The sequence below is a fragment of the Giraffa tippelskirchi genome, chromosome 5 (assembly GCF_054371585.1).
Source record: "Giraffa tippelskirchi isolate mGirTip1 chromosome 5, T2T-mGirTip1v1.2.pri, whole genome shotgun sequence".
In the NCBI taxonomy this organism is placed as follows: Eukaryota; Metazoa; Chordata; class Mammalia; order Artiodactyla; family Giraffidae; genus Giraffa; species Giraffa tippelskirchi.
Genome location: NC_137279.1, coordinates 179,856,154 through 179,868,578, shown reverse-complemented (window position 1 = coordinate 179,868,578; position 12,425 = coordinate 179,856,154). Strand labels below are relative to the sequence as shown.

Below are 12,425 nucleotides of genomic sequence, written 5' to 3'. Positions count from 1 at the left end.
GACATACAGTAATGCTGTATAAAGTTTAGAAATATTATCTTCATCATTATTACGTTTACAATGCTTTATTTTCTTCACATCTTATTGCTGTCTCTGCCTCAACAATCTGTTTACATTCTCCTTTCTGTCTTGTGGACTGATAAAATAACTCTTAAGTCACAGTAGAACATTAGGATAAAAGAACAAATATACAATCAACATAATCCAACCTTTCTTTAATAGGTACATATTTGCAGTAGTCATGTATTGAACCCATGCTATGTAGTTAGTGTATATAGACAGAATACTCGATTAAAACTCACTGTATTTTTAACATTAGTTATTATTGAGTTGTAAGGTCTAAGGCTAATTTTTATGTTTTTCAGGTTTTCTAATATAAATATTTTTATAATCAGGAGAAATCTAATAAATATAAGTTAATCAAACTAAAAACTATGCTGAATTCCAGTCATCCCTTTCAGGTATATGTCCAGAAGAAACAGTAACAGCAAAATCCTCTGATTCCCCATAAAACACAAAGGATAAATTCCATGTCTTAGAGTCTCCACTGGCATTAGCCTATAGGTACTTTTATGGAAATCAGCAAGAAATACCATACTCCACTATTAACCTCCTTAGCTAGTTACCTTCATGTAATGTGAAGCTGCACAACTCTATGGCATGGCTGCATTCATGATACCTTCTGGTGTGCAATTGAGCTCTGTCCTAAATCTCTGTGTGCTGTGTGCTCAGTTGTGTCAGACTCTTTGCGACGCTATGGACTGTAGCCTGCCAGGGGATTGTCCATGGGGATTCTCCAGGCAAGAATACTGGAGTGGGTAGTACTGGGTTCGATTCCCAATCCAGGAATCAAACCAGGGTCTCCTCTTTGCAGGCGGATTCTTTACCAGCTGAGCTACCAGGGAAGCCTGTCCTAAGTCTCTAATCTTTCTTATTACATCAACCTTTCTTTCACTGAGTGCCAGCTAAGCGTAAATATCACTCTTTGCAGTTTTATCAAATAATCCTCCTCCCCTCATATGCCATGACTACTCTCACATTTGTTTGTTTGCTCATTCTGGCAACTTTTGAGGGGTCATTTCCACCTTTGTCCATCTAGACGCTGGTATACCCTGAAGAGCTATTTTTCTTAAACCCTTCTTTGCTTACTCCAGTCCACATTATGCTTCTTGTCTTCAATCTTTCCCACTTATCCTGCCATTTTGTGCTCACTTACTTGTTTATTTTGTAGTTATCTTTCATTCCAGCAAATATTTATTGATATTCCTTCATGTGCCTGGCACTGTTGTACACTGAAGATACAGTAGTGAATGAAATAAATTTTTGCCCTCCTGAAACATGTGTTCTAGTGGATAAGATAAATAGTAAACAAAGATTTAATTATTATTTGATGCATGTGTTATACTTGTCTTAATAGCTATAAAATGTAAACCCAGAAATAAGATCCATATTTAAGAATAAGAAAGTTATTTCAGTACCTGTCCAGGTACAAAGTATTTCTATATACTGATTGAAATTCTCAAAATCTTGTCTGTGACCTTCGTTTTAATTTACTTTAGCTGATAAGTATTTTGTGGCATGTATTTTGTTTTTAGTGTGCTTTTAACCTTTTTATTGCAATAGCTGGGGACAAGTAATATAACTGTATTACTAATGACGTGTTAAAAAGTATGTCATCTTAATTTTTTTGTCATATTTCCACATTTCCTCTATATTCAAGAAAATGCAGGTATTTGGGGCAAAATACTAAGATTCTCTTCACCCCCACCCCAAGAAAAAAAGTTAACTGGTGTTTATTTGTTAAACAATGATCCTGAAGCAAGCATTTAGGGCGGTGGTGGGTAAAAGTATGAAACAAGGGTATGGTATTGGCGTTTTGGGGATTTAGAGCCTGTAAGGAGGGACAGGTAGCAGACACAATCAGATTTGTTTATTATTTAGTAAAATGAAAGTGGAAAGTAAAACTAGAAGAATGGTCCAGTGTTAATAGCCTAGATAGGTGTATGTGAGGCATATGAGTTCTTAATCAGAAGGTTAAAATAGTTCTACTGTTAAATAGGCCCACTATGAAATAGTGCTACTTTCTCAGTGAAAACCTTAATGGAAGTAAAACTATCAAGTTAATGAATAATAAAAAAAAACATGTGTTAAGATTATGTGCTTGGCTTCCCAGATGGCGCTAGTGGTAAAGAACTTGCCTGCCAATGCAGGAAACATAAGAGATGCAGGTTCGATCCCTGGTTGGGAAGGTCCCTTGGAGGAGGAAACGGTAACCCACTCCAGTATGCTCGCCTGGAGAATCCTATGGACAGAGAAGCCTGGTAGGCTACAGTCCACAGGGTCACAAAGAGTCAGACACAACTGAAGCGACTTAACAGGCTTGCATGTGCTTGGGTGCTGTGGACCTTGTGTTAGAAACGTCATTATCAGGCATATCGGGTATTTTAAAATGTAAGGTAAATGGCAATATTGAACACAAACTAAAAGAATGTTATTATTTAAAATTTACTAGAAATATATAGCTTTTGGAGAAAAGTTGGAAGTCAGTTTGAGAAATTGCTAGAGATTAGTCCAGTGCATGACTTTGGGTAAAGTCCGGGAGTTGGTGATGGACAGGGAGGCCTGGCGTGCTGCGATTCATGGAGTCGCAAAGAGTCAGACACGACTGAGCGACTGAACTGAACTGAGTCCAGTGCAGGGGCATGGTTACCACAATTCGCTGTGGTAGACTCAGAAGGCACTGAGATACTGGAAGAACAAACATGCTTCTCTTCCCAGGAGCTCGCTAGACTTGATGTTCCAGCAGTGCTGCTCTGTTACTCTGTTACACTGAAATATTTCTGTTCCTTCAGTACCATGCTCATTTTAGGCCCTTGCATGTCTTTTTCTTCCTGTCTGGAACAATTTTATTTCTCTCTACTTTTTCTCATGGCTTATTCCTACTCATTCTTTTAATTCACATAACAGTTGTGACTTCATCCAAGAAGTTGTTTTCAAATCCCTTCCCCCAAATTTCAGTTAGATTTTTCTGATGAAAGGTATTTGAAAAATACTCTGTACATCCCCAGTGTAGTCTTTAACATACATTATAATCTTGCTTATTTATTATCCCTGACTGTGAGTTACATGAGGGCAAAAATGACTTGTATCCCCTATGTCTAGCACAGTACATAAGTATTTAGTAAATAGCACTACTTTGACTGAAGGATACTTACATTTTCCTTCTGACCAGATTTAGTGCACAGAGGATTTTGGATATCATTTATAAGACTGCTCTTCTCCTCAAAGAGTTCATCATCTAGTTGGAGGGCCAAAATAAAATCATGCGAAAAGGTAAAATAACATAATAAAGGCCAATGTGAATCACTAGTTTAATGGTTGACTCAAAGTAGAATTTAAAATAGCCCAATTAAAAGTTGACAACATGCTGTGAATTCAGGGCAGGGCAACAGATAGATCACTGGGTGCTAGAGTAATCTATGAATGCAGACTTGATAATGGAAAAGGAGTTTCAATTGGATGTTGGAGGAGGAGAAGGATTGGTTAGGCGAGAGGACGAGGAACTGTTCTGGCCTATTAGACACTGTTACTGTTCTAAGCACTTTGGTTCCAAACGATGAAAGCCTGTATATCTCTGAAATGTACCCTTTCAAAATTTAAGGATTTCCCTTTAGGAGTAAGATGACATGAGATTAGTTTTTCACTTTGTTTCAGTTGACTTGAGACAAGAAACTGTCTTAGGCTCATTTTTTGTGTGAAGTAACAATAGCACCTGCCTTGCCAATCTTACAGATCTTACCATGTTGATAAAGTGAGATATTACAGTAAAATTATTTGAAATGAATAAAAATATTCTAGAAATGCAGCTTGTATTTATTTCCATTCTAATGTATATGCCTGGCAGTAGAGAGCTTCTCGTGCTATTTCTCAGCTTGGAGATGTTACACTGCTGCGAAAATTGAATGTTAGAGTTCTTGGTTATCACCATGAGCTTTACCATGGTGTGGAGGGTAGGTGGTGGTTGTGGTGGCTCTGGAGCAAACCGTGTTACTTGCTGTGGAATCCTCATTTTGATCCTTCAGCCAGTGCAATTTTAAGTGGTTCTGTTTTGGTCATTTTGTCTCTGGATGACCTTTCTGATTGATTCAGCTATGGTAGAGGATGTGGAATTCCATTTTCATAATGTATGATTTTATTTTTTTCCTTGAAACCTGAATTTAATTATGTTTAGGCTTTAACAACCTAACTTTCCCTCCCAACACTCACTAGATGTAAATTTGCATCAAGTGATTTTTGCATCTGAGAATGATCTTTTTAATTACTTTCTAGTATCCCAAGGTTCACTTTCTTTTTTCTTTTTAAAATTTATGTGTTTTATGAAAACAGTTTTTTACTATTTACTTTTAATGAAAAGTTTTAACTCTGACTTTAATAGGCACATGTACCACATCTTTAAAAATTGAGATATAATTGACATATACTCTTAGCAAATTTCAGATATGCAGTATGGTATTATTAACTGTAGTCACTATGCTGTACTGAAACGTAACAATTCTTGCAATAACTATGAGGGAGGTTCTATTATTCCCATTTGATAGATGAGGAAAGAGGCAGTAAGTTACTGAGAAGTTATATAACTTATCTAGGATCACACAGCTAGTAGCTATAGAGCTGGGAAGAGAATCTATACAGTCTGGCTCTACAATAATTGCTTTTAACCACTGTACTAAACTGCTTATTATGTCATTGGATTGTCCTTGAAAAGATTAAAAAACACAGAAATAAGATTTACTTTGTAAACTGTGAACTGTTTGCCCTGGTTAGACCTGATTTCATTTATTCCATTTATTAGCACATATTTACTAGGTGTCTTTATGTTGCGGACACTGATAAATGCTGAGTTTTGAACAAGATGTACATAATCCTGAACTCATGAAATAAGAGACTTAGAAACACCAGAGATGAGCTAAACTATATGCTTCATTTGCCTTGATAATACACCTCATTTGTCCTGAAAATATCATTGTTTTGTATGGTTGGTGCCTAGTATAATTGACATTTATAGTGCTGACACAGTCATGAAATAGATTATGTTCTTCATATCCTGTCTGTTAAGACAGGAAAAGGATAAAATAGACTGAGAAAGGTTCTTTAGAAGTCTTAATCTCCTGTTTTACCAGTATACAAAAAGATCCCCAGAAAATGCTACTTATTCGCTCCGAGATTGGTTTTTTGTTTAAGATTCCTATAAATAGTATAAATATAAAAGATCTGTTTCTGAAAGTGTATTAGTTGTATGAAAAACTCATTTATACAAAATATTTTTTCCTTAATTATATGAGAAAACTATATGTTACCATAGCATTTATATTTAAAACAGTTTCTCAGCAGGCCTCCTTTAGCCCTACTGGAAGTAAGGGTAAGCATGGTATTTTTCTTTCTGTAACTTGAGTGACTTGAATAAAAGTGAACAAGAAAGAAACAAAAAACAAGGAAAGAAAAAAAGATGATGATACTTCAGGTGAAAATAACCTGAAGTTATGTATAATTTGATTCTTTTATATAGTTAACAGTGTTCATGAGTAATTTTTTTTTAACTCTACAAAAATGTTTTTATCAGTGTTGGGACTGCAGTGGAACTTCCTCATAGTGTCTGTTTTCTTCTGTTTAATAATTTCTTGTATGAAATATTCTAGCAGACTCAGCCATTAGTAGAAGAAAATTATACGCCTCTAATTCTTGCCTCATGAATTATCAAAGATGGAAAACGTTACATAAAGAAGCTTCATGTTATATAACAAAGTTTACAGAAAAGTCACCATTTTCCTTTTGACTTAGTCATCTCATTTTTGATAGATTGCAAAGGTCGACTGCAAGGAAATACTAGACATCATATGTAATCTGGAATCTGAGGGTCAGGATAACACAGCATTTGTTCTTTGTACGACTTACCTTACCCAGCAGCTCCAAACTGCAAGTGTATATTGTTCTTGGTAAGTATATTTAGTTTTTATTCCCTTTATTTGTTAGTACGTAGTATAGCATTTAGGGTTTATGTAAAACATTGGTTTGTTTCAAACTTAAAGTCTTAAGTGGATGATATGAGAAGTAAATCTCACTTACAAGCTAAACCATTTAATTAAAAATATTGAGTCCAAAAATAAATAAAGAGTGAAAAGTCTGAGCTCCTCTTGATTATTTCATGGAGGGTTGTCTGTTAACTTCAATATAAATCTTCTCTGAAGATAAAATTATGGCAGTATGAACCAAATAGGTGTTGGTTTGTTATCCTTAACATTTATTTCACATCTGGTAGTCACTTTCACCCTCATATTTGGAAACTCACTAATTATCTCGGTTTCTAGGTCACACTTGCACTAGAGAGGGAAATTCTTTTGAATAGTAATCTTTTTTGCAACTTCAGTACTGTTCAGCAAAATTGCATTATTTGGTTTTAATTCAGTTTGTCTTGCTTGCGTACAGAGTACTTAGTTGCTAAAAAGGAAACAATAAGTGTAACCCATGGGTCTTGCATCCTAACTGTATTGAAGCTACTTAGGACAGCAGGACACACCTCTAAAATGTAATACTCTGTCAGTAAGTATCCGATTAGTGGTATGGATAACACTATAAGGTACTAGAGAAAGGTGCTCACTGTATACCAGTATTTAAGCAAGGTGTTAGAGAGGAGGTAGTATTCAAAGAATGGATTGGTTGGATTTGCATCATCTTGATTAGAAGAGCTTTTAAGGATGACTTGAAGTTGGAAATAAGCATTTTGTTCCTAGTAAGTGCTTATAAGCATTTACTAGGAAAACCTAGTAAAACCTTTTATATATACTTTAGCCCTTATTGATCTCCCTCTGGAGCATCTGTATATATTTGTAAAGTTTTATTGCTGTTAGCATTTTTTATGTTACTGTATTTATTTACTAATTTGTGTAGAAATATTATTTGTGTTCCATAGATTATCTCACCCAGTCCTCATAATAATTATTGTACAGATAAGGGAGTGGAAGATCTAAGGAATTCTAGAAGTCTTCAGTTGCCCAAGGTCTCAGGGCTAAAGTCATAGAGTGAAGCCCAGGGTTTTTGGCTTCTCATACAATTGTTTTCCTGACACAGGGCCAGAATTCAAATGGCAATCTTCTACTACCACGTCCTCAATGCTAGAGTTACATCTGCTATGAGGGAGGAGATAGTGGGACAGGACTTAACTATATTTTGTAATAATCATTGTGGGCATTTTATTAGCCAACCAAAAGAAATGATGTAAGTAAAAAGAAATTTTAGCAGAGCAGTGAGATTTTTTGATCACTATCAAGTAGAAGGATTTGTTTGCTTTTCATGCATAAGAAATTGGAGATTTTAACCTCAGCAAAGCAGATGTATTTATTTACTTGTGGAGTGACCCCCGTTTTTTCTTTTAATAGTTATTTTCTTTGCCTATAATGAATATAGGCATTTTTTTCTTTTATAGTTACTTTCTTTGCCTATAAGGAGTAATATCAGCTAGCTACAGCTAGGTTTTTACTGCAAAGAAATCACATTAAGTCACATAGGGAATGTGTTACAGATTATAAAGAGGTTTTTTTTTTTTTATCTCATTACACTACTACTATTTTTATTTTTTATAAATTTATTTATTTTAGTTGGGGGCTAATTACTTTACAATATTGTAGTAGTTTTTGCCATACATTGACATGAATCAGCCATGGGTTTACATGTGTTCCCCTTCCTGGACCCCCCACCCACCTCCCTCCCCATCCCATCCCTCTGGGTCTTCCCATTGCCCCGGCCCTGAGCCCTTGTCTCATGCATCGAACATGGAATGGTGTTCTGTTTCACATATGATAATATACATGTTTCAATGCTATTCTCCAGATTATAAAGAGTTTTTTAAACTGTAGTCACATGGTTGTTGTAATATTCTTGATACAGCTTCCCTTGTTTCCCTAATGGGTCTAGGATTAATGCTCTTCTCCTGCAGCAGGAAGGGATTAACAGGGATTTCCCTCTTGTTGGCCTCCTAAGGAGCTGTAATGAGTAAAGGAAAGGAAAGAAAATCTTAAATCACTTCACACTTTGTTAAAAGTAAGCTACTTCCAGGCATTTCAGAGGGAAATAGAATATAAAATTTTAGAATTTTAAAGTATTTTTTCACTCTTCTATTTGGAGGGAGGGGGGTGGGTGGTAAGGTAGTAGATATTGGAGTTAGAATAGCCATGACATAAAAACTGAATTTTACTAAGGAAAATAAATCCCAGGAATTCTGTTCAAATAGATTAGATTCTTTTGTTGTGATCGAGATGTCCCTGTGTTGAAGATAGTAGGCTATATGGGAGTATTTGTCTAGAAAAGAAAAAAAAAATTAATTGGCATTTTATCAGCAACAGTAAAGTTGGAATATGATAATAAAAGCAGTCACTTATTTTTAAATACCTATACTAGAATTTATAAAGTGTCATTCTTGACTTTGGTTACCATTGAAGATAGTTGAAAGGTAAACTATGTAACTGTTGCCCAAACCTTTTTATTCTTTTAGAAATTTCCTTCAGAGATGCTTAACAAATGGCGATAAATCTTATTACTTTGTAGCAGTTACCATATTATTTATCTCAAAAGGTATATCACTTAGCTTATTCATTAAGCTTGGCCACAGAAGATTTTACGAAAAGTCAAGGAAGGGCTGAAGGAGTGAGTTCCCCATAGATGTTTGGCAGTGGTAATGTAATTAGAGTAGCCATGCAAGTGAGAAAGGTGACCATGTTGAATGGGACAGTGTACATACAGATGTGTACTCAGTTGAACTTTAATCTCCACTCTAAACTTTCAGTCAGTGTTTGATAGGTTGACCTTTGGTTTCTATGGCACTTCTAAGCTTAAATCTTGTGTGTTATATATTTATGTTTCTTCAGATGTAATTTCATGTCTGTTCTGTCTCAACTAGACTGTGTTGGATATACCAGGGTCTTCATGTATGTTGTCTAATTTACAGGTCAGTCCCTAGCACCTGGCAAAGATCAGATCCATATCTATATGTTTTATTAATATTTAACTGAAATTTTTAAAGGATGAAAAAAGGTCATGAGAATCAGCCTTTCCAGGAGCCCTCTTTAAGGGGTAGTCATTCCTTAATTCCACAAAGTTGTCTTTACCTTGCTTCTAAAATGTCTAAATTCTGGATCACAGTGTGACATCATGGGCCTCCTGCTTTGCAGAAACATAGTTTAAAGTTCTTACTTGGTAGATAGATGTCTTTCAGTTTTTCCTTTAAATTTCCTTTCCAATTTTTATAAATTTGTATGTCATTTGTTATCTTGAGGTAGGCAGTGACCTAATTTGAAGGTGAAGTAAATCATCTGAACATTGGAAGTATCCATACAGTAGAATCATTTTCAGTATATGCTTTAATGATTGTCTATTTTAAAAGATCACATCATTATAGTGATTAAAGAAGTATTATCCTAGTACATGTATGATCCGGGAGACTATAAATTGCTGGTGGTAGTTCATTATTCTGGTATGTAGATTTGAATGGATGGTTAAAGTGACATCTTGACTTTCTCACTAGTAACTAATCCACTAGTTGTCATGGTTTCAGGCATGTTTTTATGTTTGGGAGGGCAATAGTAGTTTTAAATTGTTGAATTGAAACTGTGGAAATATGTATACAGATATAAAATACATGATAGAAATTCTCTTTTTTGATCATGGTTATTTGGAGTTAAGATAACCAGAGTTTGAAATACTTAATTTGGAATCAATCAGACCCCACACATTCTTTTTTTTTTCCCCACACATTCTTATTTATTAAAAAAATATTTTGAGACATTTTAATTCTCAACCTGCCTTTTATTACTTTATCAAATTTGCCTAACTTTAAACTTCTATCTAATGGATGAATTTTAGATACTAGATATTCTTTACCCTTTTTATAATAATAATAATAATAATCAGATATAATCAGATTTCACTTTATAATCAGATTTCACTAGCTTTGATGATTTTTTTCTTTTCAAAAAGCATAGATTTCATGTACATATATTTAGGTAGGTACTCCTTTTTATCTCTGAGCATATGTAATTCTCCATTTTCTAAAGTTTTGTTAGTAAGATAAACATATGCGTAAAACATTCTTGTACGTTTAAAAATGAACAGTCATCCCAATTACTTGCCTGGTAGCTATTTTCATAGCTGGCCTATCTTATATCTATGTAAGAATTTTACCATATCCAAATGCCAGTTACCTCCTTAAAAGTATGAGAAAATAATAACATTTCTCTTCTGTTTTGCTAAAGAACTTTCCTTGCATTCACATTTCATATTCATGTTATAACTCATTTCTGTCCTGGATGTTTTTGAGTTTCTAGTGTTTTTTCTTGAGAGTTCTCTCTGAACCCATTCAGTGCTTTTATGTAACTTATTCTTTTCAAGCTTTTCTTTGTATATTTGTGGGATTCTTCTGTTGTAGCCATTTCCAAGAGTGTCATTTTACTAATTTTATTAGTAATATTTAAGCATTCCAAGATACAGGCCTAAGTAGCATTATGACATTTTAGAGATGGAAAAGGATTTCTCATGAGATTAATGTGGAGAAGTATACCATTAGACTATTTCATGGTTGTATGCACTTTGTTAGCAGCATAGTAATGTCTGATGATCCCTGTCCACTAGAACAGGGCTTGATTCAGTCAGTATAATTACCAGTGTAAGGAGTAAAACCTTTTAGGACAAGGTGGGATCTAAAGAAGTCTTTGAAAATGTCAGCATAAAGGAAGTAGTCTTCTGTTGTTTTTATCTTTCCCCAGGCACAAAGAAGAAAGTGGGGAAATTTTCAAGGAGGATTCTTTTTAACAGTTTAACCAGTTTGAGAGGAAGCAATAAGGAATACAGAAAGGGAGGTGGCAACCCATTCCAATGTTCTTGCCTGGATGATCCCATGGACGGGGGTGCCTGGCGGACTACGGTTCATGGGGTCACAAGGGAGTCAGACATGACTTGGCCACTAAACAACAAAAAGAGGGAATATATAGACAGTTTGTTCTTCTAGATTTTGTTACACTACTGTCAGCTTACTTTCACAAACTGAAAAACTGGGGTAGCAATACCAGTTCCTTTGAATGTTTTATCATAATCTCTTTCTTTTTTTTAATAGGGAATTGACTCTCTTTTGGAGTAAACTGCAAAGAAGAATCGACCCTTCTGTAGACACTTTTTTGGAGCGCTGTCGTCAGTTTGGTGTCATAGCTAAAACACAGCAGCATTTATTTTGCCTGATCAGAGTTATACAAACTGAAGTGAGTAATTTATGCTTTTTGTGCTGCTAGTTTATGGAGGGAAGAAATAAGTGGGGAGACAACTTCTCAGGCAACTCTTTTTAAATAAGGGAAAATGAGAAATAATGGGGTTTAATAAGATTATGGAACTGGACATAGCTAGCTGTTTCTGCAGATTTACTTCCTAGGAATCTACAATTTTTCTTCGTGGAAAATAGTGATTGACATTACAGACCACTGGAGGAAGGAAAGATTGTTTCTTGATTGTCCCCTCAGTCACCCCAACCTAGGTCTGGTTTTCTTAGAATAGTGTTCTGTATTATATACAGACATGTTTGTTGACAAATTAGGATAGTAATTATTAGTGAAGAAAGTATAATTGTATTTTCCAGCTCCTTGATAATGGAATGACTAACTTCTTGATGATGGAGTGATAGATTCTCTAGGTTTTAGAGGAATGGACTGTACACAGATTGCAAGCTTCTGTGCAAATTAGGAAGCAAGTTAGTTTTGTGTTGTTTTTTAAGAAATAAATATTTCCTAAAATGAAGTGCTATGTATAAAACCTTGCTTTTTGAATTCAGCCCATAAATTAATGCTAAGGCTGGAGCTTTAGATGAACCTTATGCTTGGTTTCTGTTTTTAGTGTCTATTCAATGACAGAGCGGAGAAGGCAATGGCACCCCACTCCAGTACTCTTGCCTGGAAAATCCCATGGACGAAGAATTTTCCGTCCATGGGGTTGCTAAGAGTCGGACACGACTGAGTGACTTCACTTTCACTTTTCATTTTCACGCATTGGAGAAGGAAATGGCAACCCACTCCAGTGTTCTTGTCTGGAGAATCCCAGGGACGGGGGAGCCTGGTGGGCTGCTGTCTCTGGGGTCTCACAGAGTCGGACACGACTGAAGCGACTTAGCAGCAGCAGCAGCAGCAGCAGCAATGACAGAGATCCCTATATACCCATATCTATGATGGTTTATGGGTATGTTTTATGGGTTACTTCTTTGACAACATCGAAGGATTGTTTATACTAAAGTCAAGGCACAGTTGTATCATTGATATGTTCTATCTCCTTTAATGTATCCTATTTTAGTACTGTCCATATCCTATTTTAATACTGTGTATCTAGTCTTCTCCAGTGAA

At 35.3% G+C, this 12,425-nt stretch overlaps 1 protein-coding gene across 6 annotated transcripts in view; it reads left to right on the top strand.

The window, feature by feature from the left end:
- The window catches only part of RLF (RLF zinc finger), an 82,221-nt gene that overhangs the window by 60,971 nt on the left and 8,825 nt on the right, over window positions 1–12,425 (top strand). For 3 of the 6 annotated variants that reach the window (XM_081493970.1, XM_081493971.1, XM_081493972.1), the window contains 2 exons: window positions 5,857–5,993; window positions 11,159–11,300. In XM_081493970.1, coding sequence (XP_081350096.1) covers window positions 5,857–5,993; window positions 11,159–11,300 — 279 coding nt within the window. The remainder of the gene's footprint in view (window positions 1–5,856; window positions 5,994–11,158; window positions 11,301–12,425) is intronic. The other 3 variants (XM_081493975.1, XM_081493973.1, XM_081493974.1) reach the window with 1 other exon arrangement.